Source organism: Rhagoletis pomonella, unplaced genomic scaffold (assembly GCF_013731165.1).
Source record: "Rhagoletis pomonella isolate Grant_MI unplaced genomic scaffold, Rhpom_1.0 Rhpom_scaffold_00002, whole genome shotgun sequence".
NCBI classification, from domain to species: Eukaryota; Metazoa; Arthropoda; class Insecta; order Diptera; family Tephritidae; genus Rhagoletis; species Rhagoletis pomonella.
In genome coordinates, this window is record NW_023458556.1 from 4,238,217 (window position 1) to 4,263,301 (window position 25,085).

The 25,085-nt window shown below is 36.5% G+C and overlaps 5 protein-coding genes across 8 annotated transcripts in view; 2 read left to right on the forward strand and 3 right to left on the reverse strand.

Moving 5' to 3' along the window:
* The first annotated feature begins 6 nt into the window (after positions 1-6).
* LOC118732907 (transcription initiation factor TFIID subunit 5) lies at positions 7-2,235 on the forward strand. Its single transcript, XM_036462027.1, has one exon. The coding sequence runs from the start codon at positions 91-93 to the stop codon at positions 2,143-2,145; it is 2,055 nt and encodes a 684-aa protein (XP_036317920.1). The 5' UTR covers positions 7-90; the 3' UTR covers positions 2,146-2,235.
* Positions 2,183-16,246, reverse strand: LOC118732908 (luciferin sulfotransferase-like). 3 transcript variants are annotated; one of them, XM_036462028.1, is made up of 8 exons: positions 15,548-15,974; positions 15,251-15,485; positions 14,907-15,111; positions 14,712-14,838; positions 14,295-14,655; positions 3,224-3,475; positions 2,712-2,887; positions 2,385-2,660 (listed from the first exon to the last, which is right to left on the reverse strand). In XM_036462028.1, the coding sequence occupies exons 1-6, from the start codon at positions 15,618-15,620 to the stop codon at positions 3,337-3,339; spliced, it is 1,140 nt and encodes a 379-aa protein (XP_036317921.1). In that variant the 5' UTR covers positions 15,621-15,974; the 3' UTR covers positions 2,385-2,660; positions 2,712-2,887; positions 3,224-3,336. The 3 variants fall into 3 exon arrangements, with proteins under 3 accessions (XP_036317923.1, XP_036317921.1, XP_036317922.1); XM_036462029.1 differs by lacking the exons at positions 2,385-2,660; positions 2,712-2,887; positions 3,224-3,475 and adding an exon at positions 13,644-14,224 and having other exon boundaries at positions 15,548-16,246; XM_036462030.1 differs by lacking the exons at positions 14,295-14,655; positions 14,712-14,838; positions 14,907-15,111; positions 15,251-15,485; positions 15,548-15,974 and adding an exon at positions 3,684-3,785 and having other exon boundaries at positions 2,183-2,660.
* On the reverse strand, positions 6,046-9,197 carry LOC118732906 (protein piwi). The gene has a single exon (XM_036462026.1). It carries the CDS (start codon positions 9,084-9,086, stop codon positions 6,447-6,449), a length of 2,640 nt encoding a protein of 879 aa, XP_036317919.1. The 5' UTR covers positions 9,087-9,197; the 3' UTR covers positions 6,046-6,446.
* A 1,053-nt stretch (positions 16,247-17,299) lies between the features above and the next one.
* Positions 17,300-20,287, reverse strand: LOC118732909 (probable tyrosyl-DNA phosphodiesterase). Its single transcript, XM_036462031.1, has 7 exons — positions 19,994-20,287; positions 19,703-19,926; positions 18,915-19,188; positions 18,736-18,838; positions 18,235-18,624; positions 17,576-18,167; positions 17,300-17,523 (listed from the first exon to the last, which is right to left on the reverse strand). The coding sequence occupies exons 1-7, from the start codon at positions 20,079-20,081 to the stop codon at positions 17,392-17,394; spliced, it is 1,803 nt and encodes a 600-aa protein (XP_036317924.1). The 5' UTR covers positions 20,082-20,287; the 3' UTR covers positions 17,300-17,391.
* Positions 20,288-20,847: 560 nt separating this feature from the next.
* The window catches only part of LOC118732915 (vesicle-associated membrane protein 7), a 32,696-nt gene continuing 28,458 nt past the window's right edge, over positions 20,848-25,085 (forward strand). The window contains exons 1-5 of one of the 2 annotated variants that reach the window (XR_004992197.1): positions 20,848-20,961; positions 22,503-22,908; positions 23,021-23,249; positions 24,626-24,693; positions 24,765-25,043. Coding sequence is in view for 1 of the 2 variants with exons in the window: in XM_036462039.1 (XP_036317932.1) it covers positions 22,705-22,908; positions 23,021-23,249; positions 24,626-24,693; positions 24,765-24,926 (663 nt within the window). In the remaining variant the exon portion in view is untranslated. Of the gene's footprint in view, positions 20,962-22,499; positions 22,909-23,020; positions 23,250-24,625; positions 24,694-24,764; positions 25,044-25,085 lie in introns of those variants that run through there. The other variant, XM_036462039.1, reaches the window with a different exon arrangement.

Below are 25,085 nucleotides of genomic sequence, written 5' to 3' on the forward strand. Positions count from 1 at the left end.
GATTATCTGTAAAAGGAAAAATAATTTCTACAAAAGATTTGTAATTGTTTTGTCTTTTAGCTTAGAACATCTTCCGCATTGAAAAAGAAAATGAGTAACACCAGCGCCAACATTACGAATGGTGGTATTACTCCACCTCAGGAAAAGCGTGACCTGCTTGCGCTTCTGAAGCTTATAAAGAAATACAACCTCAAGCAAACAGAGGAGCTTCTATGTCGCGAAGCCAATATCACAAATCAGGAATTGGAGGAAGTCAATGATATTGAAATAAACACACTTCTAACGTCAGCTCTCGTGGATGGACACGACCATCAAAATGGATTGGTAGCAAGTGGTAGTGGTGGATCCGGTAATGACCCAGAAATACATGAAGCAGCTTATGCAGATCTGCGTAATTTCGTCGAGGAGTCTCTAGATATTTATAAACATGAGTTGTCTATGGTTCTCTATCCAATACTGGTACAAATCTATATTAAACTTATTCAAGGAGGATTCGCAGAACAAGCCCGAAAATTTGTGGAGAAATGTGGCCCAGATTTAGATCATTACTACCGCGAAGATTTGCAAAATTTATTAATGATAACCAAAAGGTCTGATCTAGAAAATAACGATTTCGTGACCGCAATGGAGCTAGACAAGTTCGTTATTCGCATGTCACGGGATTCTCATTCGCTATTTAAACGACATATACAAGATCGAAAGCAGGAGGTGATAGCAGATATAGTCGCAAAATTTTTGCATTTTGATACCTACGAAGGAACTGCGCGCAGCAAGTCTCAATGCGATATCAATACTGGATCTTTAGTTGGCGAAGCAAAACGTCAAGATAATAAAATACGCGTTTACTATGGTCTATTAAAAGAAGTTGATTACCAAACGTTGACAACTCCTGCACCTGCGATGGTGGAAGAAGAAGATGATAATGATCCTGATGCACCCGACAAGCCTAAAAAGAAAAAACCCAAAAAAGATCCGCTTTTCTCCAAAAAATCAAAGTCTGATCCTAACGCACCTGCTAGTGATCGAATTCCACTGCCCGAAATGAAAGATGCCGATAAAATGGAAAAGGTAAAAGCTTTGCGTGAATCTTCCAAACGCGTACCACTAAATAAAGATTCACTTCCGTCTGTTTGTTTTTATACGATACTCAATGCACATAATACCGTTACATGTGCTGAAATTTCAGAAGACTCTACCATGATGGCTGTGGGTTTTACCGATTCCAGCATTAAAGTATGGTCCCTTACCCCAGCGAAATTGCGAGAAATGAAGAGCGCCGAGTTACTTAAAGATATAGACAAAGATGCTGAAGACATCAACACTCGCATGATGGATGATAGGACAGGCGAGGCATCCCGTACGTTCTATGGTCATAGTGGGCCGGTCTACCGCTGCGCCTTTGCCCCAGAAAAAAATTTATTGCTGTCCTGCTCCGAAGATACCACAATTCGTCTGTGGTCGTTCCATACGTGGACATGTGTTGTTGTTTATAAGGGTCATCTCTTCCCCGTTTGGGATGTTCGTTTCTCTCCACACGGTTATTATTTTGCGTCATGCTCATATGATAAGACGGCTCGACTTTGGACAACGGATTCGAATCAACCACTGCGGATGTTTTGCGGTCATCTATCGGATGTGGATTGTGTACAGTTTCATCCTAATTCGAATTATATTGCCAGTGGTTCAAGTGACCGCACAGTTAGATTGTGGGATGTCCTAAACGGACAATTAGTGCGGCAAATGTGTGGTCACAAGGGGCCTATTTACTCCTTGGCATTCTCTACGTGTGGGCGTTATTTGGCATCTGGTTCTTCAGATCACACCGTCCTTATATGGGATTTGTCGCATGGCCAACTTGTAGCATCACTATTACGACATACAGGTTCAATACATACGATGTCCTTCAGTCGGGATGGAAATATATTAGCTGTTGGTGGTTTAGACTGCGTGCTGACTTTGTGGGACTTTTCGAAACTCACTGAGGATTACTTGGCACAGACCGGAGCATCCTCACACAATCCTGACCTAAACGACAGTGAAACATACCTGCTCCGCTCATTTCCAACCAAATCCACTCCCTTCCTTGCGCTGCATTTTACACGCCGAAACTTATTATTAGCAGTTGGCATGTTCAAGTCATCCTAAAATGGCAGGTAGTGGTGGGGTGAATAGATTTAAGTGATTCATTACATTAATACATATGAAGTATTCATTTTAATGTGTAATAAAGTGACTTTACATGGTAAAATGAAATATTCAATGCCTAATTTGCATATTCCATTTGTACACACTCTTCAGCAGCAACATGAGTGGGAGAAGAGCCGTCTACAATGTGATCATTTGATTCGCTATCTAAGGATGGCTCGTTGCTAAACATTTCTGTTGGCACAGTGGCAGGAGCACGATCTTGTACAAACTCCATGACATTTTGCCTCGATTGCAAATGACGTTCAACTTCCGCTGCGGTCATTTGTATTTGCCGCGGTTTCTCCACGTCAGAAACTGCGACTTGCTGAGGTTGCTGGACCCGTTCGGTATGTTGTTTGAGAGTTTGTGAAATTTCATTTGGTTGAACTTGTTGCAGTTTCTTTTTGCGTCCTCGAGTCGATCCAGTACTAGTTCCACCGCCATTCGCAGTAGCATTTTGTTCAAGCTTCCGCCTAAAAAAATTTTATAGAATAATCATTAATTATAAATTAGCTGCAATTACTTTTTTTGCTTCCTTGCTGGCTTCATCTTCTGACGAGTCAGTTTCATCGCTTTCCGAAGACGTGTTTTCTGGTTTCTCATATTGTAGCAAACGATCTAGTAAGAAAGCACGATCTCTGGATACTTTTAACAATCTACGTTGGTTAGAACGTAGTGCATCTTGAAAGAATTCATTTTCCTGCAAATCGGTAGAAACACAAAAGTCAGACTTATTGTTTTTGTTTTTTTTTTAAATATACATATCTTTGTCCGTATGGAAAAGTTACTTATGCCGAAAGGCTGGCTTTAGTAGTTATAAATCGGCATTCGCGGCATGGGATTCCGGATGACTCACTGACGCTGAGCCGTTGAATAACGTTCGGAAAATAAACGCCCAAGAAATAGTTTCGATACTAACAAGTCAATATTCTTATTAAGTCTCATCAAAAAATTCCTTGTCGTTTAAAGAATAAAGGGAAATCCGCATTATACTAAAGCCGGCTTTTCGACATAAGGTACTTTTCCATATACTCACATATATCAAAAATTTGAGTTTGCGTTTTAGATAACGGTATTGTGTTTTATAATCTACGGCATTAGTGGCACCTGAACTATTTCCGCCGCCATTGCCACTTCCACCTCCAATGCCTAAAGCTGACTGAGTGCGCTGTTGCTCATGGCTATCATCATCTGATCCGGAATCTTCATCCACATTGGGATCTGTCTCATCGGCTGGAGTGGCTTGTTGGTTCGCCATGGAGCGACAGTACCAACCAGAAAGCATATCCTTTAAATGAGAAATAAAACAATAAGTCTATACATACATGTAATTCCTGCGCACCACCACAATGACCAATGTTTAATTTAAATGTTTAGAAAATTCATCGGCTAACCGCACTCCATACTAGACAGGACCAGAAAACAAGCTGTCTTGTTTGAGAAAATCTGCTAATATCAATTAAAAAAGCTAAACATGCAAATAAGGGGTAACTCACCGTGGTTTGCGACGTTATAATGATAAACAAATTTTCACATAAAAAAAAAATTGTTTTGACATCTTTTATTGTCCACTGAACTACATTATCGACTCTTTAGGGTTGCTTTCAAACGTCGTTAGGTCTGTTCATGTATTCTCCAATTTTAAATTATACAGCAACCTGCCAGTAGGAATGTTCGATAACTAAGAAAGTATCGATATCATTAATCGATAAAATTCATTGCATGAAAATCGATATTGCGATATATCGGGCCGAACAATATCGATATCGGAAAAATCGATGTTGAAACAATTGAATAGAATATTAGACCTGCTTATCAACTCAACTAATTGTGTTATTTCCATCTTGTATATTTACTGAGGACTAAAACGAACGGTTTAGCAAACTTAAGAGCTAAATAAATCAAACAAGCTGTTCATTAAACCTACGTTAGTATTTTTCCATACACTTCTTTGTAGATGAAAAATAAATTTCAACTTAAATATCGATATTGCGGGTAAAGTATCGATGTGCGATGAAATATCGATATTCAGAAAAATCGATACGATATCAAGCATTCCTACCTGCCAATCCGCGGATTGAAAGAAATGAATGGAGAGAAAAATGTCACAAAGAAATAGAGGTGTCAGACTATCGATAGGCACACCATCGATAGTTTTGATAGTTTTCAGAAAAACTATCAATATTCACGATAGTCTCGAAAAAAAAACAAAACTATCGATAGCACTATCGATAGCGCTATCGACAACGCTAAATCAGTTAGGTTTCTTTGTTTTTACAGGATCATAGTGAAATAAATATTATCTCATAAAAGTTATATTCATTCAAAATTAAGAAACTGCTTAGCCAAAATACTTCTCTTTTTAGAAAGCTCAAAAACAAACACAAGTTATACAAACAAAACAGGATTTACGAATAACACATGTATGTATGTTGGCCTAAATGAGTGCATATTTGAATATGACTAAAAAACTAAATTTTTAATTCAAATTAAAAAATGCAGGTATTACCAACAATAGTTCGATAGTCCTACTAAACTATCGATATTTTTGATAGTATAAAAAAAAACTATCAATGAGTATTGATAGTCTAAAAAAATTGAAACTATCGATACTATCGATAGTGCCATCGATAGTTTGACAACTCTACAAAGAAAGACATGAACGCTAAACCAGTAACTATTTGCAGACTTTATGAGCAGCTAATTTGTAATTTTTCGAAGCAACTTCCTAATAAAAACAATATTTCCTACCTATACATTTACAAAAGGTTTATAAATTGAAGAATGTATGAAAACACCAATTTGTAAAGCTTTTTAAACCTACATTATTTTTTATGAAAAAGAACATTATTTCATTAACTTCAACTAATAAAAGCCCCACAATTACTTGATTACTTTGAATTACACCATGCAGCATGTCTTCAGATGTTTTTTTTACTGTCAAATTGTTGCAAGTTAAATATTATCCAGTAATATTTGTAACTTCCTCTCAAAGAAAAATATAATTTCTCTCAATTTCACGCCGATGTCAAAGAGAAAATTACACATAATAACACACATAAATGTAATATCATATAATTTAATATAATGAATGTATAACATAAATTGCAATCAGCTGCATATTTGCGTTTTTTTTTCAAATACGAGGCATGTAATAAAAGCGGCAATACTGCAGCAGTGATGAAAATTTACATCACTTTGCAAGTGCCCAACTGATAAAACGTTGTTAGAAATACACAACCCTATCGTGTAACCGGCGCCTAAGTATTTTTAAAACTAATACGCTCCTTATATTAAGTGTTTTGTATTAAGTTTAATTATTATTTTTTAAATGAACCTTGTATGAATGCTGGGAGCGAATATTAAAAAAAAAATGTTTACTTTAAAAGTAAAATGCATATGTTAACGACAAAACCAAAAAAAAAAAAAAAATACTTTATTTCTAAAATGTATTATTAATTTATATTATATATTCATATGCTTATAAACAAGGTGCCGATTCGATTCTATTACGTTTTCTTTTCATGCGTTTTACAAGGAAAAATATGCGTTTTGTTAGCTTTGTTAAGTTAATTTTGCTTGTTGGGAATGTATATATACATGTCGACGCCTCCAAACCATACTATCTAAGTCTTAATTCCTTTGTTTTTTGCTAAATTTTCAAACTATATTTGAAGGAACAAAAATGTGAGATAGGGCATTTCTATATTAAGGTAAGGATATTTATTTATTACTGAAGTCGAGTAGAGGATATGTACATATACACACATACATATATTACAGATGTTGGCCACATATACATATATGCATACAATTCGTCGAACTGATGGTTTTGAAGATATCACAAAAACACATTACTTATGTATGTGGAAAGAGTTGTAAGTTTATTTCATAAATGCACACATTGAGGGTGACATAGTTTCAGAGGAGTTCAAAGTGTATCGCCTCACATCTATTTTTAAAAATACGTTACATAAAAATTTATATGTATTAAATGAATTCATATATTCTTCTGTCCATTTGGATTCGATTCCATTACTCCGCAGATTTGTTATACACATAACGTCATAACTATCCCTTTCGAATTTACTGCAACTCTATATGAAATTATCGTATCCAAATACTTTTCGTTTTAACATTTCAAAAAAATTAAAAAAAAAATTTCATGGTACAGTTTGGGAAAAAATACATCACTAACTTATAAAAGTAGGGATGAATTCAAAATTATTCATCATTTATAAAAATTAAAATGTGGAATCTTACAAATAATATAACTTTTTCTCAAGTGCATTTTGAGGAGGTTGATAGAGACTTGTGGCCACTAAAGTTGCAAGTTTTTTAGCGTATTGACATACAGCTGGCACTCGTGTAGTACCGGACCAATTGTAATATAAGTGGGTCATTTTGTATGTCAAAAGCTGCATCTGATCCGGTGTTAAACGTATGTTACTGTATACAATATTGTAGCTGGTAGGCGAAACTGTTCCTTGTCGCACAGACTGGGATACGAGGAAAAAGTCATAACGTTCTGGCAATGTTACTACATCATCGACGACTGTACCAGGAGGTGGGTTCCGTCCTCGAGCGAACAGACGGGTGTTAATATTTTTAGATACCACAACATATGCAAACATTGGGGGTTTCTCAGAGCCAACACGCTTATATTCTTGCTCAAGTTTTTCAACTACATCTTTAACCTCGTGCTCGTAAACTTGTCTCAAAGACCCTTCTCCTACTCCATCACGATAGAATAAAATACGTGTTGGTAATTTCCCATCGTGTTCCTTGCGGTATTGACGTAAAGCTTTTGTCATCATCGGCCAAAGGCTGTTTGCCAAGACATCGTGGGAATGGCATTCTGCCACTGTGCTGTAGAAAGTGGCATTTGTTTTCATATCCATCGATGCTACTAAAGCCCCAAAAGCCTTTGATCGATCACGTGTACTTTTAGCGACATCATAACCGATTGTCATTAAACCGGAAAGTGGCAAATCAATCATCCATGGTGTATATCCCAATTTGCAATTTATTTGTATTGCTACCTTTGTGGCTATACTCATAAGACCGCGTTGGTTATTTGCCGACTTTTGTGTTATTACCTGAGTGGGTATAGCTCTTTCCAAGCATCCTTTCTTTTTAATAGAAGCATAACGCTCGGCATTATTATTTGGTACTAAACATAGTATTAACTGAGGATCTTGACGGCTGCAGTCCTCCATTGCTTGAATGTACGAGTGATTCCTGTCATCATATAACATAACTTCTCTGGGCCGATTGATTCGCATTTGCATGCCACTTGCAGCCCGAATTAGAGATTCTACGAAATTCCTTAGCTCTCTAGAGTTACGGTTTGTGGCTATTACAGACCATCGGTCAAGTCCACGGGATGGAGTTGTAAACAATCCATTATCGCGGAAAAGACGTGTCCAATCAGCTTGTTCACCGGCTGAAGCTTTTTTGTGTTCGCTAAATACAATACGTTGCGGCTCCAGAACGCGACCATTCAGGTCAACCAAGTGGCGATCTAAAGTCATATTCCAACCATTGAGTACTTCTACACTAGCGTCGGTCTGCTGTAGTCTTTGATTGAAAATTCGTAAACGGTCAATGCGACGATCGGGATTCATACGCGTGTGATCTGCCATAGCTCTCATAAGTTGGAAATTATTGCGCATGTTTTCAGTTAGGCCAGTCGGCCTGCATAGTTCGGGAATGAGTATAATTATGTCACTACTGCCACCTCTCATAGCCCTCTCTTTAGCCTTAGATATGAGCAAAGGTTGCTTTGGATCTCGGATGCGAATGTGATATTTTTGGTAATAGTAGTCAATGAAAGATACCTCTTTCTCTTTACATTTAAATGTCTTTGATGGATTTTTGCTAAAATCAATGTCGTTAATGCGATAGGTCTTATTATTATAGTCGGTTAAAACTGTGAGACCTAGCACATGTCGTCTAAATTCCTCTTGGTAATCCTTTGCAGTTTCTGTGCACCTCATCAAAATATCATAAACAGTTTCAGTACGCATTACTTTATGAGCGATTTCGGCACACAACAAAATGTCTCTTTCATGTTGGCGTATTGATGTTTGATATCCCGGCCAGAGCTGCAAACGGTACTCTCGCATATCAATTTTTGCCATCGCATCATAAAAGTTTCTTCCGACTAACTGTAATTTGAGACCTTCCATGGCACGACGCAAAATTAAGTTCAAAATCTGCAGCGACTGCCATTCTGTCATAGAAATAACACCGACATATTTTATTATGATAGTGTATGTGTCTCCAATTTTGGATTTCGCGCGAAGAATTGTTTTATCTTCCTGTAACTTACTCGACGTAAAAAGTTTGGTACCATCATACAAATATCCACCTAATGTAGCACGATGTTCAGAAAGAATTCCACCGCGAACACGGCGCAATTCAATTGATGGAGCAAAATCAACGTGATATTGAAAGATGCGCCATGTTGGTTTCGTCAACAAACGATAATAATTGGTTTGCAGTGTTATTGGTTGGCCACCCTTTCCAATTTTTGTCTGGATATCGGATGGACGAGTGTGTACAATTTCATAACGCTCCCTCTTGGCATTCGGGTCACCACTGTCGGCTGCATCTCCACCTCCGCCACTTGCTGCTGCTGATGTTGATGGCTGATCCTTGTGATCTTTCCGTCCACTTCCATTACGGGATGAACTGGAACTTCTATCCGGTGAAACAGGTTCTTTCTTATATACTTTAGGAGGCCGTGCTTCTTCAGAGGGTTCCCGCTCTCTACGTCTTCGTTGAGAATCGCCACCGCCAGTTGTGCTGGAATATGCTTCCAATGGTGAGCGTGACCTGGAGTAGCGTTGTTCACGTGACGGTCGCCGGCGTCCACGGCTTTGATCCTCAGACATATTTTTTCGATATTACCACAATTAATGAAAACTTTTTTTAAAATTTATCAGCGCGAGGTGACGCGAAGCCCAAAAAAATCGGCAAAGAAACATGGAGTGTGGACTATGTGTACATATGTGGATTGCGAGTTCCCGGAAAACTAGTGATGCCAGATAATAGACCGAAAAATCGTTGCTTCAAAAAAGGTAATAGGGAATTTACATGATTTAACTTTCACAGGCGATTAGTTGAACCAAAAGTTGAACGAAAGTAGGCAGCCGACCAACTTCATTGTAAGCGATTAGTTGAAAGACCGTTTACACCAGGGGATTGTTGCTTTCAACTAAAAATCGCCTCATATAAATTCCCTATTAATCTTATCAGAGGTAAAAAAAATGTAAATCTATTTACAGGACGTCTTCACGTGCTGGAAAATGCTGCACGAGTGAGGACGACGACATTTACAAATGAAACAGTATTAGCCTGAACACAATGAAAACGACGAGCTACAAACCACTGTCAAATTATTTCAACACGTACTCTTATACCATGTTCTGACCGACAACGAAAACACCTTGAAAACGAGTTTTGGGATTGTGGGCTGAAGGCTGTTCACACCGACTGTTGGTGTTTTCGTTGACATTTCTTACATCCTTTGTTTACAGTTTTGCTACACAAATACAAAACCAAAATACTTTTCCTTCAATTTCTTTTCATTAACAACCTTTTACTTCCATGCTTATTTTATTTTGGTCAGCCAATTAAAAATAAATCCGAAACGGCGTATTAAAGATGATAAAATATGACTGCCACTTCGACAAATAATCAAAAAAAACTAGTGCAGACACCGATTGGAATGAGTGGAACGTGAGTTTTTAAGTTGTTTTCAGCGAAAGCTTGTTTTCGTTTGACAGATTTTACATGGACGAAAACACAAGTTTTAGGTCGAAAACCAGTTTTAGCAACGAGAACATGTTTTCGATGTCGGCCAGAACATGGTGTTATGTAGATAATTATTTTGGCGACGACCGGGCTACGCGACGGCTGTGGTTGTGGCCGGATTAGATCTATTTCTATTCTTCTGGCGACAGATAAGGTTCTTCCTCTTCTTTCATGTCAAACTCATATAAATTCATGATGTTGCTGCCGCGCTCAAAGAAATCATGTCGCCATCGATAAAGCATTTAGATAATGAATATGACAAACTGGAAGCTGTGGTCCGGAGCTCGTCGTTTTCAATGTGTTCAGTACTTATAGGGAATTTACATAATTCAACTTTCACAGGCGATTAGTTGAATCAAAAGTTGAACGAAAGTAGGCATAAAATGCCAGATTTCCTGCAAATACATTATAATTTACAAAAGGAATTCCACTACTAATTGCCTACTTTGCGTACTTTTCTACTACCATTTTCGCAACAAGGGATTGCATTCTTGCCCTTTCTCTGCCCTTCGTAAATGCAACCTTTTGTAAGGGAGTGTCAAACCGCAGCTGTCAATAGGTGCAATCCCGTATTCCTCGGACTCGGACTAGTAAAACTGTCAAAAAATAAAAATTCGCCCAGAGCGAGAGAGTAACATTGAAAAGTACGGGATCGCTTTCTAGTAAAAAATGGTAACTTCTGTCAACTTCAACATAACCTCCAAATTTCGGTTGTAAATTTTTGCTTATTTTGTATGTAAACACACTCATCTCACACATGTAAATAACCAAAAATACTTTCAAATTCATTAGAATCCACTTAAACAAGTAATAAAATACTTTTTAACATGAATTAGCAGAGTGCACTTTTCTTTTGTTTACAATTTGGTTGCCAAACACACTACAGCTGATCGTTTGACACATTTACCAGAATTTACCAGCAAAAAATTCTCGGACTAAAACTGGTAACTTCTGACAGAGAGAAGTCCTCTGAATAGTCAGAGAACCGAGTTCGGGATCGATTTCCTGTAAAATCTGACTGATTCTGACTAGTCCGGACTCGTACGGGATCGCAACTAATAATTATCTAACCTTGTATTATTGAATCATGCAGGAGCCCTATGTTAAATGATTTAAAGTTTTTGAATTTCTCACACAAGCTTTTTGTAGTACTAGGCGTATATAACGCATTAGTTAACAGATAGGGTTCTTACTGGGTTCCCTTCCTTTTTCGAACATATTTTGAAAGATTTCTGCAACCTTGCGGAGTGCTGCCAGCTTTTATTTTTAACCGACTTCCAAAAAAGGATGAGGTTATCAGTTCGTCGGAATATTTTTTTATTTTTTATTTTTTATTTATTTTTTGTTTTTATTTTTTATTTTTATGTATGCATCACATTGGACCGCGTCAACCGATTTCGATAATTCTTTCTGCATCGGAAAGGTAGTGTTTCAGAGGTGGTCCCATACTAATCTGGTTAAGATCTGATCAGTGGATCATGAGATATATATATATATTTTTTTTATATCAGAATTGAAGTCGGTTTTTTTTTGCTAAAAATTACTTGTTATCACATCACGATGTAGCGAATAAATGTAGATTAAAAAATTCACGCCTATGGGAGGTGCCACGCCCCTTGCCGGATCCCAATTTTTTTCACCCTATTATAGGCCCAGTTGTCATGGCAATACTCTGTCAAAATTTTGTTCGATTCTGTCCGGCACATACGTGCATATATACATACATACACATTCCACAAATATATAGTACATATATCTATAATTTTTGGGGATATCACGGCCCTGGGGCCACCTATCGTGTAAGTTTTAAGTCCAAATATTTATTTTCAATTGGCTAAATTGTATTCTAAACATGAGCCAAATCGGCAAGTAAATGCAATTTTAGGAATATCCCAACCCCAGCGCCACCTAGCGATTAAATTTTTAGTGGACCTATTTCCCTTCAAGGTGATGACATATGTTCCAAATATGAACGAAATCGGTCCAGCCGTTTAGTAGTTTAGTGACATTCAATATACGGAAAACTATATGAAATTGTGAAATCGTGACGTCTCGGCATTCTTCATTTTTCGGCAACAACAAAAAAATTCAAATTTTTTTAAATCGAAAAACCTTCCACACAGAAGGTCCAAAAAAGTACTTTTTACAGACTTGAAATCGGTTCAGCCGTTTGGTCACGAATCGCGGTCATACGAAAAACATTTCATTTTTAACCGACTTCCAAAAAAGGAGGAGGTTATCAGTTCGTCGGAATATTTTTTTTTCTTTTTTTTTTTTTTTTATGTATGTTACCGCATAACTTTGGACCACGTCAATCGATTACGATAATTCTTTTTGCATCGGAAAGGTAGTGTCTCAGAGGTGGTCCCATCTGGTTAAGATCCGATCAGCGGATCATGAGATATATATATATATATATTTTTTTTATATGGGAGTTGAAGTCGGTTTTTTTTTTTCTAAAAATTACTAGTTATATATATATTTTTTTTATAATATCTACTTTATAATAACAATAAAAAATATTTTTTACTATTCTTATATTTAATACTAATACTTTTTCGCAAAATGGCGTATTACCACCCTGAAAAATTCGCGTGCTGGCTGTTCGGTTCACTCAGCAAATCGTGCTGGCTGTTCGATTTCGAGAATTCTCTCACTACGTGCTGTGGACAACAACAATTGCACGGTGATTGCCAATCGAAATTCATGAACCAAAAATACAAGATCACGCCCTCTTCTTAGTAGCCCGTTATGATCGCATTTAGGAAAAAAGTTGGGCGACTTTGACATTAGCCATTTGTTCACATTTGTTCGTTGTTTACAATTTGGTGCTGGCTTTTTACTGCAATTTTCTTAATTTTCGCTTGTGACAACGTGTGCACACATAAGGTAAAGAATAATTTAACACAACGAAATGATTTATAGAAGAATTTGCATAACAAGTAATTTTTAGCAAAAAAAAAACCGACTTCAATTCTCATATAAAAAAAAATATATGTATATATATCTCATGATCCGCTGATCGGATCTTAACCAGATTAGTATGGGACCACCTCTGAGACACTACCTTTCCGATGCAAAAAGAATTATTGCAATCGGTTGACGTGGTCCAAAGTTATGCGGTAACATACATAAAAAAAAAAAATATTCCGACGATTTGATAACCTCCTCCTTTTTTGGAATCGGTTAAAAATGATTATTCATGCGTTCAACAATTACGCGGTTTTTTTTTGTTCTCTTCGTTGTTTACTTCTTCCAACAAAGATGGCGTCGAGATTTCAACAGCTAGAAAATAACTTTTTTCTTTCTTTCGGGGAGGCGTGATCTTGTGTCTTTCGTTCATGATCGAAATTGGTGGCGTAACCACCGCCTTAAAAGCACCCGCCACTTTATTTGTGTGCCGGTGCTATTATTCCGCGAGTCGCAGGTCTAAGTATCGGCACATTCCGAACGAAAAATTACACTGAAAATAGCACAACGCGGAAACCGGTTTGTCTCCAAACCAAATTTGACAAGGGATGATGGAAAATCGTTCCACATTACATCATACTCCTACCCTGGCACATGCAGTAATTAATTGATAGAAAAATATTTTCTAATAAAAAAAAAAATTATTATAATTGTCAATAGCATTTTCATTCACAAATTATAAAAATATTGAATTTATAACCGCTACCCCTTCTTCCAGGTTGTGTAAAAATTTGATTGCTGTACCAATTACCAGTATCTCGCTAGAACAAATTATGTATAAATTTTTTACTATGGGAATATATCGACAGCTGAGTGGAAGATCGACCAATCACAGGAGCCAGTTCGAAAACGTTCTATCTCAGAAAACTTTTCAAGAGTTAGAGTTTCAGAATTTTATTGAAAAACACCCTATCTCAGAACTCGGTTTAAAAACACACCATCTCGCTGCCGATTCAGAAACGCCTCATTTCAGCACATTTTCAATATACATACATATTTTCAGTTCAGATGGGGCGTTTTTGAACTGGCTGCCGATAGGTCGATTGTTGTTGTTGTAGCGGCTCCACCAAGATAGCTCGATCTTCCATTCAGGTGTCGATATGTATATTCAAAACTTTAAAGCAGCTTTTCTCAATTGAGTTATGAAATAAATGAGCGACATGGTTCAGTTTGTAGAGTAAGATTCAATCAAAATCCCGAAAAATATACAAAGTGGAATTATTTCGTTTTGTTAAAAACTCCTCAGCTATAGTACATAAAATGTATGTATGTAAATATATAAATACTTATTGCTAATGAAAATAGTTCTGCCTTACTCAATCGACTTTTCAATCCACTGATCAACACGATTCTTTAACCTAGGATCAGTCGTTAATTCTTCCCGCTTTCCATTTCCACCCTTACGGACAAAGCCTGCTTCACCTTTTAGCAATACTCCGACGTCAGCCATTTCACTGCCATTAACAGCCGGATTTTCCCGGAAATTCCTGATATCCAAATGTTCTGTAAGATCCTTCAAGCCAACCGTGCCGATCGTACTATTTAAAAACGCTGCTACTTTCCTAATAACTCCACTTAAGTCTGATACCATTTCTTCATAGTTAAGTATAAGTAAGTTGGAAAGGTGGATGTGGGCATACGCTTCCTTGATATGGCTACAGTAAGGCATCCAGGGATCTACACTTGCGAACTAGGTAAATAACGTTGAGAAATAGCACATAAAAGAAACTTACTTAAACCACGGGAAAAATAATCCCAATATCGTGTAAAATCACCGATATAGCCTTGCGTGCGATATAAACGATTTAGATGGTAATAGGAAACTGCTACATCTTTGGGGTTGCGTGCTACATAAATAATCTAAAAGAATATTATTTTTTAATAGCCTTTTGTTGTATTGCTGTTGTTAGTATTTGATTTAGAAGTACCTTGCACTTTTCCTTTAGAACACTTGGCGGCAACAAAGAAAATGAGAAATGTGTTTTAATAAAGCGTCTCTTATTTAACGGCCATGAATTTAAAGTTTTGTATCCTGGGGCGGAAAAATATTCGATGAAGTCTTGTTTGCCATTGTCATTAGCATTTTCAGACAGCAACTCCGCTTTGATTTCAGGATGCACGAACAGGGAAAATCTACATATGTAACATAATTCATATACATATGTACGCAGTAATATTGTATTTAATATTTAAATTTTAAATCTAAATCTAATTATAAGAATGTTAAATAAATAAATACGCATATGCAATGTATGCGAGTATTTTCACTTACTCGAAAAATGGAAACCTTTCAGTGAGCGGCTGTGTTTTAGCTGTTTTAAAGTCCAAATTATTTGCAACGAGCCAAACTAACTCTTGTGTCCATGTAGTGCCCGATCGTGGAAACGATGCCACCCAAATATCATCCGGACGTGCTTGAAAATTATAAAAATTCTCCGCCTCCAATTTGTACTTATGAGGGAAGAAATACTTTTCTGGACCCACCTGCACAAAACCTGTGCGCTCGCCTGTAGTGAAATAATTTGAATTTTTTATTCGTGAAGTAGAATTACTTATGAAGTGAGTATACCTTTAAAATAACTGAGCAGCTCAGCATTTAACTGAGGCTCAACTTCGGTGATTTCAAATGGAAAGTTGTACATGTTTTTAGCGGTCGAACTTTACCGATGCGATGTTAGCATTGAACTAAAAACCAAACTAAATAATTACGCTGTGAGACGCATTATTTTACATTCGAAATGAAAGTTTGCTTAGTGTGCATATTTACATAAATAAAATGTAATTAAAAATTTGTTCAGTGTTACATTTGTTGCGCTTAATTGCCGCCACTTTTTATGTATGTATTTTATTAACTACATACGTTGTTTTTGTTGCCCGTGTAATTGCTAGTGCAGCAACTGGTTTTATTTCCGCTGCAGACGCAACAACGGTATAGTTGAAATACTTGGAACTATATTTTACTTAGATGCAGTAAAGCTTTTTTTAATTACATACGCTCATACGATTATTTCACTATATGCATACACCCTTGTTTAGCAATTATAATATTTTTTTTTTTACAAAAATATGGTTTATGCTACAAACAAAACCATATAAATCAAAATTTCAAACTGTGTACACGATTAATGAACATTTAACGAATTTTCATCAAAATTTTAAACTTTTTACTCAGACAATAATATACAAATTCGAAGTGGCTAAGAAATCGTGTTGATTTTTAACCGACTTCAAAAAAAAAAGGAGAAGGTCAATTCGTCTGAATATATATATACATATTTTTTATGAATGTTACCGCATAACTTTGGACCACTTTTACCGATTTCTACAATTTTAAAAGAAAAGGTGGTACTCCGAGGTGGTCCCATACTAATTTGCTTTGGATCCAATCATAGGATCATGAAGCTATTAACAATATTCTTACATTTTTATATAATAATTGAAGTCGGTGTTGTTAAAAATTACTTCTTAATCGGGCAGGAATTCAAAGCGAGTGATTTGCAGAACCTGCCTGTATAATTTTTTTGCTGACAGCATATAAAAAAATCGCTCATACCTTGCATGGATAAAAATGCCCAGAGCCGTCAGACATTTTTTGTTTAATTAACGCATTTCTTTAGCCACTTCAAATTTGAACATTGTTATACTAAAATTGACTGGGCTAGAAAACCTCATACCAGACTGCTTTATTTTTTTTAATCTGAGTAAAAAGTTTAAAACTCTGATGAAAATTCGTTAAATTTTCATTAATTTTATATACAGCATGATATTTTTATAATGGTATACAGTTTGAAACTTTGATTTATATGGTTTTGTTTGTAGCATGAACCATATTTCTTTACAAAAATAAAAAAGAAAGCTTGCAAAACATAATGAATGTTAAAAAAAAAAAACAAGGGTATACGCAGATGTAATGGGCGAGGATGCATATCGTCGTTTAAAGTAAAAAACCGCGTATCGTCGTAACCTCGTTGTTGTTGTAACAGCATACAAACTCCCCGAAGACTATTTGGGGAGTGTTGCTGGAGTGACAATCCTTGGCCAGATATAAATCTGGGTCGTTCCGGTTACGTAGACCCGACCTCGTAACTGACATTTGCTGCCAAAAATTGGATTTCCTTATCCATTCGTCCTGAAATATACTGGCCAGATATGCGATTGCATTATAAAAAAGAAAACCATTTTGAAATATTAGTGTTTTTACACTCTAGAATATAATTTATTCAACCTTTGAACGGTTTTGAATTTTGTTGGTACGCGGTTTTGTACTTTAAACGACGATATGTATATTAGGCATTTACACGAAGACTACACTAAAAACGAATGAATTTAGTTTATCATATATTTATGTATAATGAAGTGGAAGGTATAAGCAAGTATAGAGTTTAACCCTAGTAATAAAAAGCAACTATAATATCATTGATGTAGGTAATCCATCAAAAATGGTTTATCATCTGGAGCGAATGGCGTTAGTGGCACATCGTAGGGTAGCGGAAATGGTGGTATACCATCACGAACGTGTCCTAAAGGGAACGTTTCTTCCCCAGTCTGTGAAGTAGCATTTAGTAAATAGAACCAAATTATTTTTGAATCAACATACCACGAATCTCGGCAGGAATAACACACCAGCTTCATAGTTATAAATCCTTAGACATGGCAAGATGTTGACATTTTTGTTAAATGCTCCCCATGCTGCTTTAGATAAATTTGCGGAAGTCAACATAAACCAATAAATAGATTGATTCTCCAAGTTTATACGAGTATAACTTTTTATGTGCGGCATTGCTTGCGAACGGTAGCGTTGCTTCGAGCACCATTGAAAGAGATGCCCACGCAGCCACGGTTGTTTATCATTAGTATTTGCCCCATAGGGTAAGCATCCACCACCTATCAATCCATCATGACTTCCATTTACGTTGCTAAAGCTGGGGTAAATCATTTTGAATGGTGGAAAATGACTAAGGCCTGGGGGTCCAGAATGTTTTCGCAAGCTATTGAGAAAATCTTGTTGAATCCAAGTTTGTATATTGGGACCCAGACTACCAATGCTTGAGCTTTGACATATTACTGGTACCCTTGCATCCACTGTAGTGCAATATTTTTGGAGCAATTCGCCCACACGGGCATGCCCCCATGGAAAGCCACGTGCACCCTCGCGGAAACCTCCAGGTGTTGAACCGATAAAAAATACACTATAAAAAAATATCTATTGCAATCGGTATCTTGAAAGGCTACGAACAATCATGGAATCACACTTACTTTATGGAACTAAAATCTGTTTTGCGTATACGTGCTATCCACGGTTGCAACTTGGGTATTTTATATTCTACCAAGTACAACATCAGATCTTGCCGAAAATTTGTTGGACTCTCACCAGCTGTTGTGTCTACATTTTGTGCTAGTGCTGGCAACTTCGGACTTATCCAAATACCTTGTGTGCGATTATGCCAATCGTCTTCGTATAGATTCGCTGTTGAGATTACTATACGCATGCCACCATCAGTGTACCCCAAAAGCATTACTTTAGCGTGTGAGGTTGCAAATGGTGTTGGCATGTTAACTTTAACGGCTGTGATCTCCGGATGCGTTTTTGAGATGTTGATCAACTCAGGTGTTTCATCACCATAAATAACTAGGAGCGGTGTACCCCTGTAAAAAGAAAACAATCATTTACACACTTTACAGACAAATATTATTTTAGTTTAAAATCTATTAACAACTAGTTTAACCGAAAATATGTAATTGTAACGGTTGCTTTACATTACGCCAGCGAAATAATAATGTCCAAGTAGCCAGCCAATTTCTACCATAAAATTAATTTGCACGGACGATTCTAGCTCCCCTAGGCTTTCATCAAGAATTTCTGCAATTATATTGTATAAAATAATTACATGCACACATAATTAATTTGGTATTAGACTTGTATTGTGAAGGCATACCTTGCAACGTTATTGTCAATGGCTCATGATGAGTGAGTTTGGAATCGGTAATCGCGGTGAGGAAGAAATTATAAGGTGCAGCGCGTTCCAGTTTTTCAGCAGCGTGCCCCTTCTCTAAAACCACCGGGATGTAATCCTTAATATTTCTTGTTATTTTGGGTTTTTTGGAAAGTTTAGATTTGTCGATGGGGGAAGAGCTTGATGCGTTACTCGATAATGCATAATCAGTAGACGTACTACCTACAGGAGATTTGCTACGTTTTGCTGGATCAGGCTGGAAAGGCAAATTTATTATTAAAAAAAACAAAAGGGTTGGGTTCCGAGAAGTATCTGCTAGTTCGAAGATGGTACAAAAAAAAAAATGATGGGGGCGTGGCACCGCTTACCTTTCCAGGTTGAAAGAGCAAAGACCAAGGAATTCAATGGCATGAGCCTCTTTCTCTCTTCTCAGGCCACACAGAAAGGAGAACTATTAATTAGTAAAGGTTATCACCTCTAATCGGAATTGTGTTCTGCCCAAAAATACTGTGGAAAGCGTAGCCGGAGTTCAGCCGATGATGGTTATTTTTGGACCGAGCAAAAAATCCTTTTTACTTTATTTTAAATTCTTGTGGCATTTTGTAAGCAAAATCAGCGGTTTTTCACGACTCATGTCATTGAATTCCTTGGTGTTTGCTCTTTCAAGATGGTAAGTTGGACGGAGCTACCCCCCTTGATTTTTTTTTGTATCGGCATCCTACTAACAGATACTATTCGGAACATTTCCATAACGAAAATTGTGAACTTACTTTAACGGCTTTACCATCTAACCGACGACCTCTTATGGTATCGTCATCAATATTACTGGACGTTGGAATTTCACTGGTACCCCGACCACTGCAACTTGCCTTTGGAAAAAGTTTTTCTAGCAGCTTTAACTGAGTTTCTATTAATTCCGCGGACATAAAATATTCATCCGGTATTGCATAGTTATTCGTCGCGGGATCCAAACCCTTCGAATAAATTTTGTCCACTGAAATATAAATGAATATCGTGTGCTGAAAATAAATAAATATGTTCCCCAGTATAATTATACATACAATGAGGATGCGAGAATTCGCTGAAATGAATAGGATTCTTTCGATAACACTGGTCGCCGTAAGGACATGTTTTTAGTTTATCTGCCATTGATAATAAAATTCTAATAATTGCTAAATTTAAAGAACTTTACAAAAAACATTTAATAGTTAAAAAAAAGACACACAAACACAACTCGAGTTGACCGCGCATCAATGGTGCCAACTTCCAAGGTAGCCTGGCCAAATAATTAAAAAATGCCCCTTTTGTTTATACGGTGTTTACGTGTGCGATTGAACAGGCAACTTTTTTTGAAAGCAACAATCGCCTAGTGCGAATGGCCTAAATTGCTTTCCAGATGCTTGACCATATTCACGATTTGCAGGAACAGCTGTTTTCTCCATTAATAAACCTTATGGAAAGTGGTCACCTGGAACGACTTCCTGCAAAAACCTGCAAATCGTGAAGCATCTGGAACGCATCTCTAGCAAGACTTGTTTTGTTTGCTTTTGACATGTTTTTATACACATATATGGTTTCTTATTTTGTTCGTCATATTATAACTCAAATGTAAAAAGTAGTAAAAAAATAGACCGAAGAAATACAACTGAGCCACCGTTACTGCCGTTTGGCGTAAATTTCATATCGGCTGCATTTCTTTATTCATTCTGAACGTTTGGAATAAAATTTTTTGTTTACTTATTCTTTAGAACGTTCCTGATGATATGTTAACGTATATTTCAAACGCATTCTGTTTATTCCGGCTATGAAATGGGATTATCCGGAATGTATAAAGAAACGCAGCCAAAATGTTTATTGATTACTAAATACTCGAATCGCCCTGTAGTTTGTTTCATACGTTTCTTATTTGTTCAACAACAACGCCAAATATTTTACTGTCAGTAGAGAGTGCATTTGCAGTTTATACGTATTTTTCTGGGATTTATTATTGCAATCAACAAATGAAGAAGGGATTGTGAAATTATATAGAGTAAGCGAAACGAAACAAATTAAATATTGGTATATATTAGTTGTGTTCTGCAGTATAATAATTTAACTTAACACTCAAAAATATATCGAAACATGTACATATGTATGTACATAAATATACCCTTTATTACCGTCTTATTTTAGTACAAACGACAATGGATTTTAATGATGTTCAGCTAACAATATAAGGCTTTGTGTTTTATGCGGTCATTTTGCCATTGCAGTTCCGTAAGTAGCTGTTAGACGTGGCAAGTGCAAGTCCCTTTCAAAAGTCTGTCGAACTCAAGAATTTCCAAAAGAGATTGCAGGAGCAGTTACACCTTTCATGAAAAGTGGCTTTCCAAAGCAATTTTCATTTCAGAAAAAACTTTCCGATAATATTTTGTTGTTGTTGCGGCTACAACAACCTCGCCCAGATCGGTTAATATCTCAGTCGTTGTCGTCAAGTTTCACTAACGGCAGCCCTAAGAAGCGTGCAGCCCCAATGGGGTGGGTCCATAGGGACAAAGGCGTTAGGGTTGTTGGGTTTTCCGGGCATACGAAGACACTCATTCCGCACATCTGCGTTTAGTGTGCTCTGGTATGAGTTTAACCTGCTGCAGTAGCCAGAGCGAAGTTGAGCTATTGTGGTTGTTGTCTCGCGAGGCAGATGAAGCTCCGTCTCGTCTATGTCCAGTGGTTGTGCGCCTAGAACGGCATTAATAGGTCTGCAGTCTACATAACTCGAGACTGACTCCCTGTGATTGCCGTTCAGGGCCTGTCGATATGCTGACGGGTCTACGTTTTATCTGTTTACACGGTGAATGCAGCCCAGCCCACTATCAACGATGTTACCAGAAATTTTTATGCTTATAACAAAATTACTGACCTGAAATTAAAAAAAAAAGAAAAACGCTCAAATGGGCATAAAACAACCACAAAGTGTCTAATGCTTTAATATTTATATTGTTCATGTCAGGAGAATACAATAATTACAAGTATTTTTTTTTAATGTGATGCAACATTTTTATAATCTTATAGAAATTCAGCAAAAATCGCGTCACACGGCAACACTCAATTGGTTTGCTAGTGCAGCACGAGCTTGTTGAAATTGTTTCTCGAAAGCGATTTGCGTTATTTCAGTTGCAGTTACACCTTGCAATTTTTATTTCCGAAAGTGATCTCTGCAAATCTGCAAAAAGCATTTTCTGGCTGTTTACACCGGAAAGTAGACTTTCGATTTCGCATTTTGACAGCAAAACACGTAGAAAAAGCGCTTGTATTGCGTTTAACCGCACCTTTATAATTTGAGTAGGTACTTTACATTCATTTAAATCTTCTGATTCGAGGTTTTTTCGTGGCCACACAGTGGTTTTGGATTATCAAGAATACGCAGAAATGTACATACACATTCATATATGTATGTATTATTTGTTAATGCCGATAAGTGCATACATACATATATGTATAAGACTAAGGCGGGTGGGTGGGTTGGCGGGGTAGGCTAGCGAGTTTAGCATTCATTTGCAATTTGTCACTAATTTCTGTTTTTTATTCCAGCAGTATTGGTATCATTACAAAACTGAAAGTAGAAAAGCATAACAAGGAAGTTATCAAAAAATTAGCAAAAGCAGCTAATTCAAGCTGACAACTAACAAAAAGTCGAACAGCCGATGTTTCCAAGTGCTTCTTGGCGTGGCTAAGGTTACGTTAGATTTGGAACTATTTGCCCTCAACATTTATACGAGCACCAACAATATAAAAAATGCCACTTTTATATAGTGTAATATCCCGAGGTAGCACAGTGCTGGCCAAATATGCAGAGTGTGTGGGCAATTTTGCGGAAGTCACGGAGCAAATAATTTCAAAGATAGCGGTAGAGAATCACAAGTTAACTTATTCACATGGTGAATACTTAATACATTACATATGTGAGAACCGCATCATCTATATGTGCATTACAGACAACGTAAGTACCAATGACTATATCATAGATTCCTACATATGTACTTGTCTATATATGAATAAATAGATCCAAAATAAATCCAATAATATAAAAATGTAATTGTACACCCTTATAGGAATTTGATCGCACGCGCGCCTTCCTTTTTCTTGCGGATATCAAACAAAAATTCATACAAACATATGGACTACAAGTAGCAACAGCTATTGCTTATGCAATGAATACGGAATTCTCAAAAGTTCTAGCGGAACAGATGGCACATTTTAGTCAATCGCGCGAGGTGGATATGATTTCCAGAGTTCATGGTCAAATTGACGAGTTGAAAGACATTATGGTAAAAAATATTGGTATGTTTACGATACTAACAGTGTGCTCATGCGGTCGCCTTATGTTCGTTTTCTTGTATTATGAAGAAAAAACTATTTTAATAGTAGTATGTATAAAGCCTTACAAAATTAGATTTTAACATTTAAAACATTATTTTAACTCCGTTAAATTGGCTATGACTTAAAACATGTTTTATCGGCGTACTAAGTTCAAAATGAGGTAAACGGGATTTTATATACATGCATGCATATGTCCATATTTAATTAAAGGTACGTTCTAATTTCATGTTTTGCTACCTGAATTTTTAGCAAATTAATATTGAGCTTATCTTGAGAAAAAAAAAATACATATACATATACTATATACTTCGGGGATGATGATGCAATCGCAACAGAAAGAAAATGTATATGAGTCTTTTCAAATAGAGTATTTTTCTAGTATAAATTCTGATTTTTTATTTCCCAAAGAAATGTTTATACAGCAAATATACACGTTTTAGTATTACGCAGATTTTGCAGCTTTTTTTTTCAGCTCGTGTGTAAATAAAAGTCAGCTGGCACACGGTGAACCTGATAAAATAGTCGTATTTCTAAATAGCGCATAGTTAATCTGTGTCATTTCATACAAATGACTTATGTCTCATTATACAAAAAAATCATGATCCAAATTCTATTTATAATCTGGTCTAAACTTAAGTTCCGTTATAATTAGACGTTTTAACTTGAAACTATGACTACTGGTCAATGAGCTTCTATTTACTACCGTATCTTACCCGTTTTACAGAAGGATGATCCAGAGTTTAGACATAATTTGAACTAGCCAAGGACCGTAACTTCTGACTATTCCTCAACAGCAAGAAAACTAACTACATTTTGATGTTGTTCGACAGGATTTAATGAAATTTGGATTAACATAGTATTTCTGATTTTTAATTTTATTTTATTTACAGAAAATGTTTAAAATTTATTTAAAGAGTTTTTATAGCTAAAACGAACTTGTATATTGAGCGGTATGCATAAAAACTAAGCAATTGCTTTTTCTTGAAATCGCATACCATTCACTTAAATTTGTTTGAACAAATTGGGTAAAAGGTCTGAAGTTTTATAGGCGACATACACAGTGCGTCTGACTCGCGAGTCATTTGTGTACGTGTTGACTCCCCTTCGACTACATACAATTGAATCATTCAGAGTCATGCCAGGAGTCATGTCGGTGTAACAAACACATATTTATTTTCACAGACACATCCAAACTGACTCGCGAGTCAGACGCACGGTGTATGCCGCCTATTAAGGTATTATTCAGCACTTGTGAAATAATAGTACATACTTGCTTCGTTTTATAATGTTGTATTTTTTCAGTCAGTAATGTATTTTTTTTTTCTTTGTAATTATAGACAGTCTTCGGGATCGCGGCGAAAGGCTGGAATTGCTTGTAAATAAAACGGAAAACCTTAGTAATAACGTAAGTAACACATGAGCAAAGTCTACATTATATGCTTCGTCATCAAGTTTATTTGGCATTTCCATTTCTAGTCTGTTGCATTCCGCAAAGCTTCTCGAAACTTGGCACGACAAATGTTCTGGAAAAAGGTGCGCATCTACGTCGTAGTAGTGCTCATAATAATATTTGTTGTTTATGTGATTATAAGTATGTTCTGTGGTGGTCTTGCATGGCAGGGTTGTGTTGCGAATTAGAAAAAAATATATATACTTGATAAGGTTTTACCCAAAATCTTTATCTCTTCGTACATTTGAATCTTTCTTGTCTACGACTCGTATTTTTATTCAATATATGTAGTTTGTATTTAAGACATTTTATTTTTAATCTTCATTTATGTATGTATATGACACGAA

Coding starts and splice junctions, on each gene's coding strand:
- LOC118732907 (XM_036462027.1), top strand. CDS start 91: ATGAGTAACACCAGCGCCAACATTACGAATGGTGGTATTACTCCACCT.
- LOC118732906 (XM_036462026.1), bottom strand. CDS start 9,086: ATGTCTGAGGATCAAAGCCGTGGACGCCGGCGACCGTCACGTGAACAA.
- LOC118732908 (XM_036462028.1), bottom strand. CDS start 15,620: ATGTACAACTTTCCATTTGAAATCACCGAAGTTGAGCCTCAGTTAAAT. Junction 14,656..14,711: donor TTATTTTTCCCGTGGTTTAA/GTAAGTTTCTTT, acceptor TCGCAAGTGTAG/ATCCCTGGATGCCTTACTGT. Junction 3,476..14,294: donor TGGATTGAAAAGTCGATTGA/GTAAGGCAGAAC, acceptor TCTCATTTAAAG/GATATGCTTTCTGGTTGGTA.
- LOC118732909 (XM_036462031.1), bottom strand. CDS start 20,081: ATGGCAGATAAACTAAAAACATGTCCTTACGGCGACCAGTGTTATCGA. Junction 19,927..19,993: donor CGAATTCTCGCATCCTCATT/GTATGTATAATT, acceptor TTTATATTTCAG/TGGACAAAATTTATTCGAAG. Junction 18,625..18,735: donor TATTATTTCGCTGGCGTAAT/GTAAAGCAACCG, acceptor TTCTTTTTACAG/GGGTACACCGCTCCTAGTTA.